This window comes from Ammospiza nelsoni, chromosome 5 (genome assembly GCF_027579445.1).
Source record: "Ammospiza nelsoni isolate bAmmNel1 chromosome 5, bAmmNel1.pri, whole genome shotgun sequence".
Taxonomy (NCBI): domain Eukaryota; kingdom Metazoa; phylum Chordata; class Aves; order Passeriformes; family Passerellidae; genus Ammospiza; species Ammospiza nelsoni.
In genome coordinates, this window is record NC_080637.1 from 46,856,064 (window position 1) to 46,878,270 (window position 22,207).

Consider the following 22,207-nt stretch of genomic DNA (forward strand, 5'->3'; position numbering starts at 1 on the left):
TGCTGGTCTGATGAACAGATTTCCCTGGAGTCCTTCAGAGCTACATAGCAGAACACTCAGGAAAGATTCCCCTTTTTATTTACTAGAAAAGAAAATACAAATAACAGTATAATGATAAATGGAATTTTAATAGTCTCTAGAGAACTAATTTAAGCCATTCTCTTCCTGATCTGATGATGGGTTTTGTTTAAATCTCCATGTGACAGTCCTGTATGTTGTTTACTTATTCCAGCTCCACAAGAGCACAAGAGAATGAGAAAAAACTGCAACCTCAATGCATGGCACAGCCATTTTACATAGCAAGCAGGACAGCACACATCAGAGGATTTACTGTGAAATCATCTTGCAATCAGCATAGGATTGTTCTCCATAGGCCATTCTTGACAGCAGCATGTACTTCATGAGCACTTACACACCAGTTTTTAAAACCAAGGAAAAAATGTACATTGGGACTGTTTTTCAGCCCGTTTGCTAAGTTTTTTGCATTCTGTCCCATGCTGGTTTTACAGATCTTAGAATAAAAGATGTAAATGAACAACCTGGATACTCTGACAAAAGAAAAATCTAGGAATAGAGCATCATCTACGTTCAAGTCACCAAATACTACAACAGAAAACGTGTTTACAAATCAGTTCTTTTTTATTTTAAATCTTTCTGAGGGGAGTTACATTATTGACCATATATATTATATATATATATATATAAAGTATATAGAGAGATTGTTTATTTGTAAATAGAAAAATTAAAATTCTATGGAGAAGAATGTCAAGTTTTCACACTTTAAAAAAAATCATCAACATAAAGCCATGTTTAATGCTTGTACAATGTGATGTAATAAACTTTAAAAATAAATTATGCACATGAAATATTTACTGCTTGTCATTCATGAGTTTCTTTCTGTTTACCTTATTTGTTCAGCAAGCAAACTGACCAGTCAGATAAAAGCAAAATTTAAATGCAGACCAAAAAGAGACAAAATCTGTCACTATTTTCTCTCTGTGGTTCTTTTGTGTGTTCACATAGTCAAATATTGTTACTGTTGTGGTTTTATGGTTGGGGTTTTTTAATGTTTTTACTTAAACAGGTTCCTAATTGTTTTGTCTCATGACCCTGCCAGATGCTGCACATAATTTGGACAGTGCAGAGTGCTCCCACTCCTGTGAAATGAATCAGTTCTGAGCATCCCACATTTCTTTATCAGGACAGCTTTTAGCTGGGAGAGATGAAGGATCAGGGTGCAGGAATATGGTGGAGACTCCAAGAATTATCTTGCTTTTACACAGACAAGGAAGGCCCTGGCTTAGAGTTCAGCTAGCAAAAGACACTATATTTTCCCAGAGAAAATATTATTGAAAATAAGTTAATTGTTTTAATTAATGATGTCAATTAAGAAGAATATAAGAAAAAATAAATCCAAAAGAATCACTTTATAGCTCTGCAGCAGTCATGGGAGGTTGGATAACAAGAAATGGAGTAGCTGAGCTGCTTAGGTCACCTGCAAAGCATAAGGGTGTTTGTCTCTAAACTGCTTACGGAAAGATATACTTCCCAGTGAAAACTCATCTTGATGATATGATTGTGGACCAATAAATATCACCTGGCCCAAACCCAAACTTCACTTCATACCAAAATTCAAGTTAAATGACTGTTCAGTGCTTAAATAGTGATTTCAGAAATAAAGGGGAGGTAAGATGGTAATTAACTAATTTCCTCTGCTTTAAAAAAACTAAGTGAATTCAAAGCACAGAGCAGAAAACTAAATTTTTTAAGTCTGATAGCCAGGAAGATTAGTTTTCATGAACAAAACAGGTAGAAGTTACAGATGATCTAAGGCAGCATCAACTACAGCACAGTAATTTCAGCACAGAGTGATGCAGAAAGGACATGCTGATGCTGTTTCACACAGCAGTGACCAGTCACCCTCTGGAGAAGCACATTCACACAGGAATTCAGCATTTGGATTGGGAGGGCTGTAGCCATACTGGCAGGCACACAGATCAAGTGCTTGCTGCAGGCTTCTGTTCTCTGTTACAGCTCTCTCACAAAGCACAGGTACACAGAGGCACACCAGTCCACTTCAGCACTCTGCAGCAGCGTGGAGATAGCAGTACCTACCACCCTCTTTCACATCTATGGGCTGAAAGTACCAGGTAAGTAGAAATTGTTATATTCCAAGGCTGAAGAAGATTCCACAGCACAGAATGCAGTATCTGTTTCTGGGTCATGAAGACAAGGCACAAGGTTGAATGAGCTGCACTTATCTTCTGAGACTTGAGAAGCATAGCCAGCTGATTCAGTCAATGGGCTAATTGTCTCAGAGTAACTCAGACAGTCCCAAAACAGAGACATTCCTGTTCTGAATCCTAGAAGACTTTATTCAGGATGCTATTGTTTGTCTCAGATCTCAGATAAAGGGACACAAGACATAACTCATGGGATCTATCCCACTTGGTCACAGCCCTTTCACACAGTGGCTTTAGGCACTGACCTGTACCAGAGCTACAGCAGAGGAGTGGGAAAAGGGGCTGGCCCTAAAGTCTGCACTGGATAATGCAAAAAAATGCTTCAGGAGGCATGGGGGAAACCTGCCTCCATCACCACATAGTTCTGCACTGGGTTAGCTCATGGAGTCACGGCCTTGGTGACACCCACAGAGTGTCTGGCTGCCCTCTTCTCCTGGTCTGGTCCTTGGAGCCCATTTTTTCACCTTCGTTTTCTGATCCTAACAGTTCATCTTATGCAAGAGATCATCAAATGTCCTCTGTCACAAGGGCACAGAAAAAAATTGATTTAGATGCTACAGGGCTCCAGTCAAGGTAGCTAGCACTGTGTCATTTTCCAAGTTACAGCAGCTCAGTACTTGGCACAAATGCAGTATAATTTTTAGAAAGCTGTTTAAGGCATGCAGTCAGTTTTTCAATTGATTCTCAAGCATGACTGCCTTCTAAGCATCACAGCTCAGCTTTCCTGCAATGGCTTTAATTTTCCAGCTTAATTTTGCTGCTGTAGAAGAGTTTTAAACATTCCTGTACAGCCATAGTTAAAGTCTGAAGCACAAAAACAACACAGTGGGTCAGTCTGTTCCCCACTGTACCCAAAAGCAAGCAGGAGAAGAAAGCAATGGGAGTTTTCACCCTCCCAAAACACCAGCACAGGGCATGGTCTCACATGGATGGGCTGTTAACCTTCTGTTGGCAGCCCCACCAGAGGACAGGCTATTCCATAAGCCCTGCAGCCCTGGAGAAGCCTCCACTATATGACATCATCTGTGATCCCTTCTCCATCCCAGAGAATTGTGCAGGGGGCTCTGCACACCTGCCAAAACACAGTAGGCACTTGCCTGATCTGAACCAACCTTGAACATGAATCCCCAGGGAGAAAACAAGGGCTGCAAGAACACAAAGAAAGTTTCAGCTCATAGCTGGAGAGAACTGCTGTGGCAAATGCAGAGACAGCCTCCTCTCTTGTCCAGTACAGCCAGAAGGGAACCTTCTTTATTAACATCTCTGTGCACTGTGCCCAGCCCAGTGCAAGAACAATCCCAGCCCAGCAAGCTGGGCATGCAGCAGAAGGCTGCTGTGGTTCTGGTCTATGGCACTGAATAAAAAGTATAAATAGATTATTTCCTTCACGAGGACCAGCTCTGTAAGGGCAAGACAGAGGAGAACAGGGAGATAGGTCATGAAAGGAAAGACAGTACTGACTCTTGCCTTTACCACCACCAAGTCACTCTTGCAGCTCGCAGCAGTGAACACAGAGAAGAAGGTGCAGGTAGCCAAGAAACAAGTGGGTTAAAAAAAACAGAGACAACAAAACCAACAAAATAAATACACTCTCAGAATCAGTTCTACAGAGGAACCAGATAGTACTAAATATACCTCCTATACAAAAAAAAAAGACCCACTATTTCTTGCAATCTGATAAGGTCCCACACCCTAATCTCATCATACTTTCAATGCCTTAAAAGAAAAAAAGAAAAGGCCAGAAAAACAACCATGTCTGGGAGAACAGTATTCTTTCCAAATAAAAAATTCACTCTGAGGGTGAAATGAGATTAAAAGCAGATATTTTCCAGGAAGCTCAAAATATCAGGCAAATATTTCACATATTGCTTTAGGCTCTGTCACCAAGAATCAGAGAGAGTGAGGAAGTTCAAGAAAAACCTGATTCCTTTCTTGACTAATGTCAAGGTCATGCAAAGGCGATAGTGCCACAAAGCCCAGCAGATGCCTGCCCCTGACCCCAGCAGAGCTGGCAACCGACCCAGAACAGGAACATCAACAGTGCTTGACATGAACAAAACTGTCCTCATGGGCTGACACAGCCTTGTGTCATATGTGAAGACCATTGACTTTATTCTTGTCACTTGCAACATCCATTTCAATGGGGCTAAAGGCAGGGTTGTCAGTTCCTTCATTTGCCATGGTAAATGGTTTCCAGTTCAACACTTCCACTTTCTCTGGCTAAAAAAACAAAAGACAAAAGCCATGCTGTGAAACAAGAAAGAGTCTTCCTCTCTTTGACCGCTCTTTGGCCAGCAGAGTCAGGCCTGACATACAGGGTTGCCTTGCAGGAAAATGTGTTGGCTGCTGACAGAGCACATATACTTATTCATTGCAGTAGATGCTATTTTTCTAGGGGCATTGAAAGTTTTGTATTGCATAAGGTACTTATTGTGTAAAATGTTCTTGTAACACAAAATGTTCTTGTCCTGCAAATTGGTCTGGTTGCGCAAAGTTCTAATTGCTGTTTTCATGTCTACTCATATGTCACCACCAGGTCTTTGAGCTACTGACTCCCAACCCTTTATCCTTGCCCCATCTGCGACAGGAAGAGCAGATTAACGTGCACCATTGCTTTGATGTCACATTTCTATTATGGAAATGGAATGAGATATTGAGCTCCTCATGTGCAGAAAGTTGCTTAGTTAGCTCTGATTTTTTATCTCATCAACTTTCTGCAGTATTTTTGATTCCAACCACTTGTTATTCAGCTCTTAGACAAATAAGAGACAGACACATAAAGAGACTTGTTTCTGACTCCAGGGATAAAAAGTATGGCTGTGGACATTTTAGCTTCCATATGGGTGGTGGATTGTTTTGATCTTTTTCAAAAGACTTCAGGGATTCAATTCCTGGATGGTAGAAACAGATGTTGACCCATTAAAGACAGTGAATGACAGTAACTGCATAGCTGATCTCCAGTACTGACATGGGCAAATAACATTACAATTGTATGGTAGAATATCCCTTTTTTTCACTGGTGTTCTTATCCAGAAGCTGAAATACATAGGATCATTCTAGAAGGAGTTGTAAGTATCAAGGAAAAACATTTTGCAAGCTGGACCATCTTAAAGATATTATTATTGCCTGAACTACTGAACAAAGCTGAACTTGAATGCTCAGCTGACGATATTGATTGAAAAATGATCTGTAGTTTATTTAAAAAAAAAAAATTTCCCTGTATTCTCCCTTCTAATGGATGTTATTATCCAATAATATTTTTCTTTTTCTTAGGATGAGAGCTATGAAACAGATACACTGACTAGAAATGTTTTTTCTCAAACAGTAGCCAAAGTTACAATAAAATTCTGGCCTTAGAGAACACATGTTCACAAAAAAAGGAAGCTTTGCTGAGTCCAAAGTGTGCCTTGGGGTAGCTTCCCAGAGGCCAGTTAGGGAGTATTTAGCAGAAACATGGAGAAAACTGTCCCTTTTCTCAGTTGCTTCTCTGTTGTTGACTGAAGCTAAGCTATGGCAAAACTGCTTCCTCGCACTACTCCCACCTGCCTTGTGCTCTCCTACTGCCTTAAAGCACATAGTCCTATCAGGCAGCATCAGGTGCTATTCATCCTGATTGGAAAAGCATGAGCCAGGAAATTTGTTTGCCTTTGTCCCCTGGAGGAAAGATTGATTTAAATCAGAGATGCACAGTTACACTTACTTGCTCAGTTTCAGACCCTGAGAAGTTGGACAGGAAATCTTCCTTGGTCAGCAGGAATTTAGGATCTGTGTTCTGCTTTAGTCCTCCTACAAAACAGACAAGCTTTATTCAGCCAGCTTTACACATGCAAACCATGTGTCAGACCCCAGCTATGGGCACCAGGCCAGGCACGCAGGACAGAGTCATGCAGCAAAAGCCAATCAAGCAATCACAGACCTTAGGGATCATTTATTTACAAAAATGTATACCCTGCTCCTCTCAATATATAAAATGATCCCTCAAAGTCTATTTGAAATGCCTTAGCTATTTCCCAGCTTCCTAGATCCTCCTTGGATTTCCTATTTTGGAAAAAAATTTAATCTGGCAATCACCAGAAAAAAATAAATTGCATCCGGAACTACTCTGCCAGTCCAGGAGCTCTGGTACCAAGTGCTACCCTGAACTCTGAGCTCCAGTTCTCAGCTCCCTATCAGCAAGACTCCTGTCTCCAAACTCACCAGCAATTTTTATAGTGAATTGTTTAAGAGCATCCCCAAGATGGGGGGATCAGGGTTAATGGAATGTCTGGGCATTTTTAAGGCATGGGAGATTAGCTATTCTTGGGTGGGAAACAAAAGTGATGTAGGGGCTGGGAATTAGCTCTGCTTGCTATCTGAGGTTTAAATGGAATCTTGCTCCATGAGAAGCAGGGTGACATTGTGACTGGGTTAATTCTTTTGTGCTTCTGTTCTTGGGCTGAGTATTTCTTATCTGGATTTAGTGAGTTGTGTGGTTTTCATGCTTTGTTTCATGGCCTATAGGTAACCTGATCCCTACCAGGTAAAAAGTGAAATTTGGATTCAAGCATCACTATAGCAATGGGAAGAGCATGTGCTTGAAGAAAAGTGTGGAGCAAATCTAAAACCTAGAAGAAAAATAAAATTAGATAAATGTGGCTTGTGCTTATTATTTGCAGGGCATAGGGAAGTTAAGTTAATGTAAGTGAGTTTGTCTACTGAGTTTGGAGTTTCATAGTCCTGGAGCCATTGTGGATCAGTCCAAAAATTTGAAATCAAACAGCCTCCAAGATGAGGGCTGTTATATGAATCTGGCTGGGGATACTGGGAAAAGCTGTGAGAACAGCTGCTTTTTTGCTGTTTCTGCCATGCATGAGGTAAATGACAAATGTATCTTGCATCTGACCTGGATGCAAAAATAGTGAGGCCATGGGCTGGAACTGAACTCCCCATTCTTACCCATGGCAAGCTGCTTTTTCCCTTTGCATAAAACTACTGGGAAACTGAGAAAGAAGCTAACATAGCCATGCAGAGGATCTGCAGCTCTTAGGCATGTTCTTGAGGAATGTGGTGAAAAGCATGCACTCTATGGATGCAGACAACAGCCCTTGAGTGCTCTGAACTCACTCTAAGTCAAACTGCTTTTGTCCTCTAGAAGCATGAGTGTATTTCCTTGCTCGGAGTTGTTGCCATGTTCAGGGACAAGTCTTAAACCTCCAGTCCCTGCAGGCATCTAATAAAACAGGAAAGACAGATGTCTTTTTTTTCCTTCTTTTTATGCTCCTTAGGTTTAAAAATATGCTGAAACTTCTTTCTCCTTAGAGGTTTGTAGTAACTTTTGCTGTGAGCAAAGACCAGGAGCGGGATGCAGAAGCGCTGAGGGGAGGAAATTCGATTTAGGATGGTAACTTTTACACAGTGTTTGCAATAGGTTACTGGCACTTCCTGCGGCTCTCAGGACATCTTAGTTTAAAAGAGATCTGAGACACTTCAATCACAACTCTGAAACTAGTACCTGTTAAGAGGCTAATAATTATTCCCACAACTACTGTGACGAGTGTCCCAAGTGTGCTGAAGTAGAGATAAGACAAGGAATACCAGTTGTCTGCCAGGGCAGGCCTGAAATAAAGCAGAAGAAGTGTTAATCTCTCCATTTCTGTTCCAAAAACCTTGAAAGTGCTTGTTTCCAGACAGTGTATAAATACAGAGGTACTTTTGAACCAAGCAACCTGGTAATCTTGAGCTACCTCCATACAATCATATGTGCACTGAAAATTTGTGCCAAAATTTGCAGAACAAGTTCCTTTGTAAGAGACAAGGCTAGTCAGTACAGTGAGGCAATGCATGAGACAGAGCAGGTAAAACAGGACAGTCCTGTCTCTGCCGGGAATCTAGTGCAGAGCTGAACACTCTAGTTATACAGATGAAGGGATTAACTTCTTTAGCAAGGGTGGGATTATTTAAAGGAAGGGGCACAAAAAAACCAACAAGGAAATCAAACCTATGCAGCTCTAAACAGCCAGAAACAACAGAGCAACTGTCTTCACACCTCATTCTGCTCTCCCTGACTATGTGCTCTGTTGCAACAGGTGTTTCCCAGCAGCCAGGAGCAATGCCGGAGGGCTCATGCAAGAGGTGTGGTGTATGAAACCGGATGGTGGACACCCAGTGTGTCAGGGTATCTCTTGATTGTACAATGCTCTAAGGTGTAAGGATTTTGAAACCCTAGAAATGTGTTTTTTCAGCTTTTTTTTTTGTTCCTGCTGTTCTCTTTATTGCCATTCATGTTAAACTTAACTGTGATCATCTAGTGTAAGACATTTGGCAGTTGCAAAGTGGAGGAAATCCCATGTATTTTGCCCATTCTGAATGTACAGATTAGAACTATTCTGCACAGATAAGTTGCTGTAGGTAGAGCTGCTAACCGGCATTTTGCCCTTTAACTGCCAATTACGCTAATTCATATGACAGATTGTAGAAGCTAATCCAATAACTATAAATGATATCTTTGTTTAAAACTGTGGTCCACAGTAAGGCATGTCCAAGCCTTTGAACGCAAATATTGAACTGAAGCTTTTCAGATTAATAGATATACTCACTTTGACTTCTGTTGTGGCATAACTCAGACAAACTACTTCAGTCTGAGAGGAAAAAAAATTAAGAAAACTGCTGTATCTCAAAGAGTGTGGTAGATAGACCAGAGAAGGATTATTATAGTAACCCAAATACTGTACAGATGTTCATGTCTCTTAAAAAAAATGCATACTTTGTTACTGTACTTGATGAACTCATATACCTTTCTGCACCTGGTGTACTGAAAACCGTTGTTAATGGAATTTCTGTTGATGTTAAATTTCCTAAGGATATATTACATCCCACAGTTGAGAGATGGAGTGGCTTGGTTCTCTCTGGAAGTGGAGGATAAATCTGAGATCCAATTCCAACCCAAAGTGAAATAATGAAACCACTGACAAGACCTACAAATGCTCCCTGCAAAACAAAAAGTGAAACTTAGATTTACATGAAAAGCAAAAGATATTTGAAAGAAACAACAATTAGATGAGTAAGAAATAGTCAAGATAATCTGAACAGTAGCCTCCATAGCAGAAATGAAATATACAGTTGGGAAGTGCTGGGGAGTTTACTTCATTCCCTTTTGGGGAAATACAATGTTTTTTCACATCTCCTGAGCACACCTCTTTTTGTTTGCCACTAGGTCTTTACAACCAAAAGATAACTTTGGTCTTCATGGTATATGGGAAAATCCTGCTTTATTTGAGGCCCTCCTTGAACAAATACAGAAGAAATTTTTCAATTTTTTAAAATTTACTTTAGTATATATATATATATATATATAATTTTCAACTGCAAAGGGGTAAAGATCAGTGACAAGTAAACCTATAAATGGTAATAGTAAAATATTATACTAATATTAATATATTTATATATTATTATAGTAATATTACTATAATAAATTAGTAAACCTGTAAATAGTAATGGTACAATTACTAATACTAAATAGTAATCCTGCCAGACTAAACCATGAACCATATCAACAAAGTTTGTCAAATCCTTTTTTTGATGGAAAAGGTTTTTCTTCTGGAAATTATAATTTTACAATATGGAAGCACTCTGAGAATACCCCAATTTGGTCTGCAAGTGCCTAGACCCCATTTTTCTGGCCTGACCCCCTTCTGCTCAGACAGACCAGCATTCTCTGAGCCTAGTGGTTGTTCGGCTGTATCTCAAGATGCATTGTCCCTGCTTCTAAACCTGGTTTTAAGAAATCCTTGTCAAAGCTTCATTTTTATTCAGATCATTTCCCCCATCCAAATCTCTTTGTGGGATGGAAATTCAAGTTCCTATACAGCTCTGACTGTCATTTCCTTGGGATAAGGAAGAAAGGGAACAAGGGGAAATGTCCTCACGGAAAGTACCAAAAACATCTCCCTTGCTGCCCAACATCAAATTATTAGTGGAAGGTGAAGCCCAAAATTATCAATAAATTTTGGATGAACAGGTCTTTAGATTTCTACTTACGATTCCATTTGCAAAGGGGCAGAGGATTCCCAAGGCAAACAGTCCTAAAAGGGGGCCACCAACCATGCCAAAAATGCTGAGCGCTGCCTGGGGAAGGAAGAAAGTCTGCTATCAGGTGCTGTGCAAGGAAGGTAAAGCTTCCAAAATGACAAGAAGAGAAGATGTTCAGAGAAAAATTATGAGACTTTTTTAAGTGCTGTGTACTCAGTTGCTAGGATTTGATATATGGATGCTTAAAACACAGGCTGAGCCATGGATCCTTAAAACACGGGCCATGGGCGCTTTCACATCAGTACTCAAGAAAAATAAAAACTTATCTCATAATGGTATTCATTACCACTATTTTCTTACATAATCTATTCTGGGTCATTCAACATGGGCATGAAAAAGCTGTCTGGCACCTACCTGCAACAAGGCTCCCAGAAGAGATGCCACCGCAGCCATAGCAATGCAGACTCCACCATAAAAGAGGCCTGTGAGTGAAAGGCAGAACAATGTATAAATCTGCCAAAGTTTGAAAATCACTAATGGAAACGTTTCTGCCTAACCCAGCATGGCCCTAACACCTCCCAGATAAAAGTGCTAACACCTGGAGTTTTTCTAAGAGAGCCTGAATTGGCCAAAAGGTCAGGTTTCTGTTTACATTAAGAAGCGATCATGCAAACTTGATGAAATCTTCATTCTGTGAATTAGTTAATAAATGCCAGCCACACGGATTAAGCATAGTGGCAATAACCCACTTATTGTTCACCTTTCTCAGCTAATCTCCTGTGTCATTGTCCTTATTTTGAGGGAATGATTTTCACTTCTCAGCCAAAGTCTAGGAAGCAAAAGAGTAAACGCTGGCAGATCACTGGGAGCTGGCACAGTGACAGAGGACACCCCAGGTCACCAGGACACAGTGCCTCTTTCCAGGAGCTGTAACACTGGCTTACTTGTTTTTCCTACCTCTGCCCCTGATGAGTTTCACTGCTCTAGCAAGAGCTTAATCTCACTATTCATTGTGGTGCGTCAGGCAACTCATGATACCACAAACAACAATTTTGGCATAAGCATTGTTTGCAATGTTTAAGAAACTTCTCTCAGGTGACAATATTTAATTCTTGTTACCCACCCACCAGTCTGCCATGCTCCCTGGTATGGGATTCAACATGATAGCACGTTGGGATGGAGGTGTTTTCATTCTTACTACAAACACTTTCTTGGGCTACACCTGCAGCTGGTCACAGACAGTACCAGTAGCAGACATGGCAATTTCATTTCACAGATTTAAACCATCTGCTCAGTCTAGTTCTGATTCTCTTTGAGTTACATTAAACAGAGGAGCTAAACAGAGTGACAGTCTGAGAGTATATCAGTGAAGATGTGAAATTTCTTGTTCTCTGGAATATTTTTGGGATACAAGGCTACTGCTTGCATATCAATTTTAAAAAAATATTACCAAAAAGCTTCCTTTGCTTCTCATTTTTGACAGATGAAAGAAAAATAGCAGGTCTTTAAGTCAGAGATATTTGGCTTTGTAGAATTGAGAATCAATACTGAACACAGATAGACTGCATCTTTCCTTATTAAAGACCAAACAAGATGGTTTCCTTTTTTCCTTAAACTCACTTGTCCCCCATTTGTGTAAAACCTACACAGCTGATCTTGTCTCCCCCAAATGCTGCACCAACATAGTCCCACTGGTGTGAATTACTTACTCCTGACATACACCATCATAAGCAAGGTCTGAATCAAACCTTCACTTTGTAAAGCAAAAGCAGAAAAGATGTGTTCCAGACATACTCATCCCCATGGAAATCCATGACAGCTTCTTTTCAGAGAGAGATTTGAAGTAGGGCTTAATGAGGTCTTCAACAGTCACAGCAGCCAGAGCATTGATGCTGGAGGACACCGTACTACAGAAGGCAAGATTTATACAATTTTTTTGTACCTTAAAAGCTGAAATCATACATAACAGGTAGGTTACTGGCACAGAGAAACTGCCACTGTCTAGAACAGCGCCAGAAAATTAATGTAACTTCTGCATAGTTTTAAATAACCTATTATTGCAGAGAATGCAGCTAACAGCTTAGAAAAACTGTTTAAAGTAATTATCCTTGGTGAAGGATATCAAGGCACATACTGATGAAAAGTTGGGCTGGACCTGGAGAACTGAATAGAAATATCTGTTATATATAGCTAGGCTGTAAACACTACTGGTATACATGATACCTTCACAAATGATCTACAGCGTATACCTGGGTATGTAAAATTCCCACATCACTGTTTACTTTTAATGCACTCTCAGAGGAGAATTCAGATCATCTAATTAGGGTCACCTAAAAACTAGGTAAACTACATGCTTACTAAATTAGGCATCTACAAATCAAACTATTGAAGGTTCCCTGTGGGATCAGAGAAATCAGCACTCCTAAGGCACAACCAGGTGCTCCTTTGTCTGAGTGTACCTTACTCCTGCAAGCCATCAGCTTATCTTCAACATAACTAATATTAGTGAAACTAATATTTTGGCTGTTCCCTCTATTTATGTAGCTACAAGTATTCAGAATTTAAAAAAATTATTCTGGTGTCACATTCGTAAGTTTCTTCATTCCTAACTGTTTGCTATTGTTCAGAGCCTTCACTGAGACAATGTTCCTTAAAGATACTCCTTGGAAAAGCTGAACAAAACACTCCCCAGTATGGGACAGAAGGGTATCAACCTGTCTCCTACAGTACAAATATATATAGTGGTTGTTGTTTCATGGGATTCATTCAAGACAACTGGAAGCCCGGAAACTCTAGAAAAGAAGGCTCTAGAGATCAGGGGTAAGGAAAGGCAGATAGCTTTGAAGTCATGCAGGTTTGAAACTGGAAAATTAAAGATGAGCAACAGGAAATTTCCCCAACTGTAGCTCTTTGGTGTAATAATACACCATAATACTCAAAAACTCATATAGCAATAAGTCATATAACTCAAAAGCACAGAGAAGGATTTGTTAGTGTTTTACATGACATGCGGCTTACTTTTTCCTCATGTTGTTAGTAGGGAACTCCAAACTACTTTAAGTCCTAGGACCCAAATATTGAAAACTATGGATTTTTAAGCTGCATCATCAAAGAGGTCATAGTGATTATTTTTAAGACTAGAAATCAGCTAGACAAAGAAATAAGTTCAAAAATTTTAGTATAAATACAACTTTAGCTCCAACAAAAAAAGGGGGAAAAAAGGTAGCAGTTTCCAGATTATTAAATTACCTTAATGTCCCACTGTAGGCACTAGCCACAAAAAGTCCCGGCACTCCTGGGAAATCACGCATGATATCCAGCACTAGGTATGGCATTAGCTGAAAAAATCAGATTAAGAAGTATTACCATCTTGCCCTAATTTTTCATCTTATCACTGTATTGTTTTTTTACAGCCTTCTCACTGGCATTCTGTCCAGCTGTTCTAATTTTTAATTGATAAAATTTTCTTGATTTTTTTACAGAGAAAACCAACCCTAAAATGTCCACTAGAGCTACAGAGAGTCTGTTGAGACCACCTAGATGGGGTGTCATACCACAAGGACCTTTTTTTCCTGTGACAATTGTAGAGGAAGCTAGGGCTGGGCAGCAAGTGCTTTGTTCTGTACATCACTCCCTTGGGAGGGCTGGGTGCCACAGATGCTTTTTCTGCTGTTGACTCCACAAAAAGGGGTTCATATACAGTCCAATAAACTCAGATATTGGTACCCGAGATCAATTTCCATACAGGAAACTGTGTGCCATTTTTTGGCGTTTGCAAGATCTGAATGCTGGGAAGAGAGAGGAATTTAAAGATTCTTTTCCCATGAACAATTTTTTTTTTTTCACAGACAAGTTGATATTTTTAGCATCTTACTTCCAGTTTCTACCAAATGAATTTGACTGACAGGAAAAACTTAATTTTTTTCCAGCTTCTACCTTGGGTCTTATTTTATATTACTCTTAAAGATCAAGTGGTCCTGCCTCTGGTACTCCATGGTCTGTGCTCTTCTCCTGCCTTTTCAGCTACTGTCCATTGGAGCATTATCCAGAGCCTGTGATTATCTTAGGCTTAAGCACACAAATAAAAGTTATTTGATTTCCTTGGGCCCTGGCTCTGGCCAGTCTATGGGCTGCCAAGAACTCTTGTTCCTCAGGTAAACTTGCTGCTCAAAGTCTATTTAGGGAGAGGTCATCATCAGTGGTGAGGTGGTTCCTCTGCAGCACAGTCTGATTGCCCATCTCTCCTCTGAAGGAGGGAAGGATTCACCATCACTAGCAAAGAGCTGCCTGCTAATTGCCTTCCTCCAGGTGTGTGCTTTGGGCATAAGTATGGTTTGAATCTGAGAAGGATTTTGCCTTCATCAGTCCAGGGGAATTTGGACAGTCACTCACAAGGGCACTGCTGCTCTCTTCTCACTTCTCTTCAAAGCAGTTTCTTGCAATGCTGGCACTCCTGAACCCATTTTGAGTAAAAAACCCACACATTTGCAGAGGTGGGTGTACTGAGAGCTCTCCACATTGCAGCTCTCCCTCCTGCCCACCTTACCAAGTGCTGAGTGATTTGCAGCTCCAGGAACTGTAATTTCAGCCTGACACAAGGTTCCATCATGTCACTGTTTCCAACTCCCTGACTCTTGAACTGCCTTTGTCTAGTTATTATGGCTGCAGAGGAAGGATACCCTCCCACCACCTGCCCCTGAGATGTGGGGCTGTACCTGGTCGAGTGCTGACACCTGTTTGGCCATCCATGGGTCACAGTCTTTGTAGATGGAGTAGAGGGCCAGCCCACACAGTGTGGCACAGACCAGGATTGCCCAGAGTCCCACCAGGTTGATGTAGAGGGACCTGCACCAACACACATGGAAACACCATGTTAGAGCTCAACATCCCACAAAAGACCCTGCCAGGGCCAAGAAAGGAAGCGCTCACGCCTGCACCGAGGAGATTCCCAAGTCAGCAGCTGTCTGCCAGCAAGGGAGTCACCATACACCTCCCAGCATTTCACCTGGAGAGAGATCACGTTTCTGCATGTACAAATGACATTTCTGGTTTTGGTGTCACTGTCTGAGCACTTGTCCCCTGACAATGGAGATGATGGGAGCACCAGAGCAATCCCACGTTTCATCAAGTGTACGAGTTGTACATTGCAAGCAGCAGGCCCGAGGATGCTCTTTCCCCCATGCCACACCCCGTGACAAACCCCAAGCGGATTTGTGAGGCGGGGTGTTCCAGATCCAAGTGCAGGGTACCTTACAGTCAGCACCAGCATTCTTTTGCCTCTGGAGCTGTAGTATCGCGCTTACACAATGCTGGAGTTGTCCTTGTAAAGCTACAAACCTCCCATTTCCTCCTGAGACAGCCTCTGTGGGAAGCAGCAATGAGAACCTGGGGCCTGGGACCTGGTCTGGAGCTGCCTCTGGCTGCCACTTCCAGAGAACAGCGATTCTCAACAAGCCCAGGGCTTCTCCTTCAGTAACTGAACAACTTGGAGTCTGGTATCATCCAGAAACTCCCCACATCCTGACGCAAGTTTCAGCTTCAGATAATGGGGAGACCAGACGTGTTTTCATCAGGCAATAATTCTGCCTTTGCCACACAACAGGCAGCTTCTACTGGCAGTGAAAAACACATTGTTCTCCTTGCTCAGGAGAGGGCTTTTGCTTTCCATCTAAGAGTCTGGTTTTCTCAAATGTTTCTAAGCTCTTGATGTCTCCTGCGTCACAAATCTCTTGGTATCTCCAGGGTCACAAAGTTCTTCTCACCTAGAGTGGTCATTTCAAGCAAACATTGGGAGCAAGGTCTTGAAAAACAACGTTCCTTTCCAGCAGTTGTCTCCTGGTTATCTGTGTATCACTGATAGTGATTTCACTTCCTGACAGATCACATATCCTGGACCTGTGCCAATTGGTAAGGCCTCCTCTGGGAGGACATTTGGTTTCTGTGAAAATATATCCATGCTTGCAATGATTCAGGAGGCCCTTTAATGCTTTTGATTCCCAAGAAAGTAATGGGAAACAGCCTTTGTATTTCTGTAGAGGACCAGCAGGATGAACAAAGAAGTAAACCTAACTTTATAAGCCTTGTTAGATATTGAAATGGACATTTCCAGAAAGGTATAATGTACATTAACTAACTGAACTATCAGTTTTATACAATAGAAAAGTTATCAGCCAGCACAATGCAAACTCTTAGAAAAGACCTATATAAATAAAAGCTGATTTATGTATAGTAGGGGAAACTCTGCATTTTGCCTTGTATTTGCAATTAGGAGGTGGTCTAAACACATAACCAACAGCAATTTAAATTTCTCTCTAAACTAATTCAGTAAAAATGAAGTAGTCCTCATAGATGCTTATATATTGATTGGATGTCTTGCATCGACTTAGCTGAAGCTGTTCCTCCACTGGCATAATCTATCTTGATATATAACACCCAGAAACTGATTTAGCACAAAATTTAACCAATGAGTAAAATCAATCCAACTCTTTTGAGCAGACGTAATAGAAGAATTAGTCTAGAGCCTGTAGTGAAGATTAGAAAGTCAAGAGAAACAGAGAGAAGCAAAATAAATTGTCTTGTTTTTAAGCAATTCTTGTTTTTAAACTGTGTCAGTGTTTGACAGACAGCTTTTTTTTTTCCCTTCTGATTTACATCCCAGCTCATGGTACACCCTATGACTAAGCACTAGGGAATAATAATTGTAGCACAGTTGGAGGGAGGTGTTTCCATTAATTCTACCTTAGTAACAGGGTGGAGTTTGCATGAAGTAGGCATTTTGACTGCAAAAAGCTTGTTTTCAATTGTTTGTTTCAGTCTGTTTCTAAGAATTTAGCACTGAAATATGCCAGCCGATGACCTTGAAAGGAGAGAAAAATGTGTTAGGAGCCCATATTTTTCTGACAGGGTAGCTCTCCTGCTCTGAGTGCCTCTTATCATTCAGATGTAAGCATTATGTTCAATTTGCCTAGTGATTGTTCAAAGATGACAGAATGTGCTCCTACCTACTGGTGTTTCTTGAATGGGTGAAATCCTTTCCCAAAGCCTGAGAAAATTCCTGTTCTTGGGCCACTGTTAAAGGCTTTCCCAAAACCTGCAAGTTAGGATCTGTGAAGGAATTATTTTCTGAGCTCTGATGTTACTGTGCTGTCTCTCAAAAAGCCTTACAGTAAATGACACAGGGGTAAAAATCCCTATTACTTTGACCTGATGACTTCTGTGTACAGATTAAATGACAATAAGAGGTACAGGCCAACAATGTGACCTGCCAAATGTGTTTAATTACACTTGAATACGAACTAGATAGTCACCACAGAATAGCAGTGTTTATAGTTGTGACTATAAAGTTTATAGTGTTTATAGCTGCAACTATTATGCAAAATTATTTGTCCATGCAGAGAAATATCTTGCACAAGCAAGGTGCAACAGAATCCAACCACCCATGCCAGCAGGACAGGGCTCTACTGATTAAGGTTCCACAACCATTAATGAGACAGCCTAAATTCCATCCAACCCCCTACAGAACCAGATAGCTTCCAGCCCTGACAAAAGCTGCTGCAACAGCTCAGAAAAACTACCCTGAGGTATCAAATTCCCTCTGGTCACATTCTGCTTCTGAAACACTCTGGAAGTGTCTCTGCTCTCAAAGAGGGTAGGGAGGGCCCAAGAGCGGGGCACAGCCCTGAGTGGAGCAGGTGCTGGGAAGAACAGCCTGACTGGCACACAAATCTGGCACAATGTATGCATCTGTTCTCCTATACACAGTCATTCCAGGGAGATGTGGGATGTGCCTCCTGCCTCTGCAGTGCTGAGAACCTAGAACCCAGCCATGTGCCACAGGCTGCAGAGAAGTGACCTGGTATGCAGGAGACGTGTCACGGAATGCTGAAAATGTACCGGATAACGAGCATCAGCTCATTCCTGTCTGCAGCACAAATGGCTGAAAAGCAGATTTTCTTTACTGATATAAACAAAATATTTCAGTTGTAAATGGTGCATGATTTTGTGGTATTCTGCTAGCCTATGAAGTGAAAGCCTTCATAAACTTCTTCTCTCTATGTCACTGTACCACAGAATAACTAAATGTACAGGGACTATAGTTATGATGTGTGCTTCTATATTTCTTCTACAAATTATTTTCATGAGATCACTAGTAATTCTTAAATCCTGTGCTGTGAACTAATGGAATGGTTCTAAAGATAAAGATAAGATAATAGACCTAGTAAATATGCTCCATTCTAGAGTAAAGGCTCATCAGAAATGTTTACACTCAAGGAAAACATAACCCTCTGCCGGTTTCCACAGTTAATTCCTTAAAAAATATGTCATGATTATTATGAACACAAAATACACGATTGCTCAGCTTATCAATGAATAAGTCATTTCTGGATTTCTTCATACCTATATTCATTGTTATAGGAAAATATTTTAGTCTTTACTTATGCAAAAATCCCCACACAATGATTTAGGTTTCATAGTGAAGATACTGTCTTGATATGACTTCAGCATAAGTACTACAATATTTGGTCTTTAGGTTGCACATAAACTTAATGCAGCTATTTCAATATGAGAATACTGGTGCAGAGAAAAATTCAGGCACAAAGTTCAATGTTACAGCAAACACATGTCATTCACATACCAGTAATTACTGTGTCAAATTTCTTCTACCTGGTCCACAAAACAGAAGGCAAAAGTTGTTAGCCTTTATAATGCAATTTATACAGACAAAATACCCACTCATTCCTTTAAAAAAAAAACCTCTCTTATAAAGAACAACCACTGCTAAATTCAGAGAGTACCTGCAGACAGACTTACAATTTTGCGTGGAATCTGTTTTTGCATGCGATGTATCTCTGGACTTGAGACTGGTTAACCCCGTATATACCAGTCCACGTGAAAGTCCCCCCTATAACAATCGTCCAGAAGGTGTGCCTTTGCAAAGGATTGGGATCAAAGCTACAATGAAAGGAAAAAGAGAAAGCAAATCCAGAATATGAAAGTCTTCTTAATATGTAAAGACCTTAATGCTTAGAAGAAATAATTTCTCCATGCTTGTTCTACTAGCAACTTTGGCCAGATTTTGAACATCAAGTTACTCTAACTTTACGTTAAGCCATAGAAGGCAAATTTTAAAACTCAGAGCTAACATCCTGAGCCAGTGAAACACTCTGAACTGTCCAAAGGTGAAGCTGGAAAGCTTTATTTGCCTATAAACTACAGTCTTATGTAAAGTTGTATGATGCTTGTGATGGTTGTGATGAAATGATGTAGCAGTAAAAAGTGTAATGTGCCTGCTTATCTAGAGGGACATCAGTCTAACACCAGTATAAAGGTGTGTTTACAATCCCAGCCTTTGTGGACAGAGGCTCTATAAAACATTTTGCTGGTTTACCTCTAGGTAAACAGCAGATTTTAGGTGGCCATGAGCAATTATTATTTTTAAATCAAACTTTTCATATAGCAATGAATTATATTTATCTTGGTGAACACTGTAGTATTATTTCACCTATTACATCCTTTACTCCTTTTTGTTTTCCATCTGTGAACTCAGTGACCGGGAGAAGAATCAATGCAGTACAACCACTGCAAATAAGCCAAACAGATTGAAATAAATTATTGTTAATAAGGAGAAAAAATCACCCACAGATGAATTATTTACTGAAGAATTTGGTGAAGAATCTACAGAATAACCTGATTAATGTTGTGAACTGATAGATAAAGGACAAATCACAACACTTGTCATACTGAACTTTAACTAACAGCAATGGCTGGCAGTTCTCAGAAGAATCTTGTATTCATCAAAGGTACAGTAACATTTTTAATTGAAATGGTCTTTGATTCAACATTGTCAGATTGAATATTCTTGAACTTTTAAAGTGACATTTTTAGGCTAAGATTACTTACAATAATGGAGGGTAAAATACTATTAAAACTACTTCTACTTTTTCTTGCAGGAAAAAAAATCCTCCCCTTTTCAGATTAGGCAAAAATTATTATTTTCCCATTTGTTTTGGTCCAGTCACTGAAATGCCAAATCAGCTGTTTGCAAATTGCAATTATAAATACAAATGTGCTGTCCTATTTACCATTCTCTTTCAGTGGAATCCCAAATGAATCCTTAAAATACCTACTTGACAAAGTAAAAAGGTTTTTCTCTTTCCAGGATTTTGCATGGAGTAAAACCTAAAAAATATCCCTCAAACAAGGTAAGCTTGTTTAAAAATATACAGAAACTGAGTCACAACTTCTGCCATCCTCCTCCTACAGTAGCAGTTTAATTTCACAGTTAGTCACATGAGCTCTATTTGTAGGAACAGAGAGGCACATCCTCTGCAAGTACAAACTCACTCCCAGAAGTTTAATCTTCCTCCATGGTAGGAATCATTTACAATGCGTCCAATTCCCTCCTGAACCACCACAGCTCGTATAATCACAGATGAAAATCCAGCAACCATGATTCCAACCTGGAAAACATCTGTCCACACCACTGCCTTCAGACCACCCTGCAAGAGGAAGAGCATGTATCAGGTACAACAAGGCAGCAGCACTCCTGCTTTGCACTCACATTCAACTAACAGAAGCACTGCCATCTGTATTATGGGTAATAGATTAATTTAATCTTCATCTTTAATGGAACTAATTCTGTACTGATGTCTTTAGGAATTGTATTCTGGAAGCTATTCAGGACATCCTGGCCTTTCTTTGAAGTGTAGGGGATTTACTTTGGCCATACACACAGTTTAATCCAGTATTTCCTTCACCACAAAACCTGATTCAGAAGTTTGTACCAAAAGATAGATTTTCAGACAGTGCTCATCTTATTTTCTGTAAGTAAGTACCACTAACTCCAGAAGGTATACCATTCATCTGAATAAAAATAAACATTAGTTAATCCACCATATGCAAATAAATTTGTCACTGAGGTTCCATTTCATCATTTCATCTAGACACTTGGTCAATTAACACTGAATTAAAGACCAATCTGTTCATGTGGCATGCTATTTTCAGTGGCTCTATTCAATAATACACAAGACTGTTACAGTTGCAGTTTGACAAATTGCACAGCAAAACCCTACTAGAAAAATCACAGGAGAATTCTTAGAAATGGAAATCTACCTTTTTTGCTATTCTTTCAGCAACAACAGAAGTTTGAGTGTATCATAACAAAATATATTTCAGTTGCATAGAGGCTGTCTATGCATTCAGAGAAGTCCCCGGATGAATATGGTCCTGTGGCTACACCTGTAAAATGTAATTCCATGGAGTAACCTGATTATTAGGCTTCTTTTTAATAAATTCCATATTTGGTGTGAGTGGTGAAATGAATCCATTTTTCTCAACTGAAGGGCCCACATACCAGTGTGCAGTAGAATGTGCAGACCACGCCAGTCGCCACCACTGCGCCCCACAAGTCAAAGCCAGTGACTGAAAGAGAGGGAAAAAACACCCGTGTGAATGAGGCACTGGGGACAAAAAGACTGAAGGCAAATTATTGGAAAAGGGCTAGAAATAAATTAAATGCAAAAGTAGGAGGTATAAATGGCAATGAAAAGATTAGTGTGTTTAAACCATGGGATTCACCCTAACCAGCTGTAAAACTGAAACAGTTGTTACAGATTTGGAAACTGCTAGAAAGTTGAGATTTATTTCAGGACAAAAAATAAAGGCTATTGCCTTTAATCTGAATACTCCCAAACAACAAGTCCAATATGTCCCAACTCAGGAAGGTTTTAAAATATATGTCATTCCTTGAAACACCTGTGTATTTGGTACCGAGCCCTTAGGCAGGGATTTAAGCAAGTAAACAGTTTGGGGGTTCCCCACAGAGATAAGGTTTTCAAACATTTCCTGGAAGAAATGTATCAGAGCAAAAGGCTTTCTTCTATTCTTCCTTCTCTTAAGGATTACATGTTCCTGCTATACAACACTGTGCTGTGGCTGACATACAGGTTGTCACTGCC

At 40.2% G+C, this 22,207-nt stretch overlaps 1 protein-coding gene across 1 annotated transcript in view; it reads right to left on the reverse strand.

Annotated features, from left to right (window-relative positions):
• Positions 1-64: 64 nt before the first annotated feature.
• Positions 65-22,207, reverse strand: part of SLC5A8 (solute carrier family 5 member 8) — a 29,645-nt gene continuing 7,502 nt past the window's right edge. Inside the window, exons 4-15 of the mRNA XM_059471989.1 lie at positions 21,604-21,671; positions 20,595-20,749; positions 19,062-19,202; positions 14,966-15,095; positions 13,500-13,588; positions 12,045-12,157; positions 10,665-10,732; positions 10,260-10,346; positions 9,016-9,209; positions 7,735-7,838; positions 5,944-6,029; positions 65-4,463 (exon numbers count right to left, since the gene is read on the reverse strand). Of these exons, the coding sequence (XP_059327972.1) occupies positions 4,332-4,463; positions 5,944-6,029; positions 7,735-7,838; positions 9,016-9,209; positions 10,260-10,346; positions 10,665-10,732; positions 12,045-12,157; positions 13,500-13,588; positions 14,966-15,095; positions 19,062-19,202; positions 20,595-20,749; positions 21,604-21,671 (1,367 nt within the window). The 3' untranslated portion in view covers positions 65-4,331. The remainder of the gene's footprint in view (positions 4,464-5,943; positions 6,030-7,734; positions 7,839-9,015; positions 9,210-10,259; positions 10,347-10,664; positions 10,733-12,044; positions 12,158-13,499; positions 13,589-14,965; positions 15,096-19,061; positions 19,203-20,594; positions 20,750-21,603; positions 21,672-22,207) is intronic.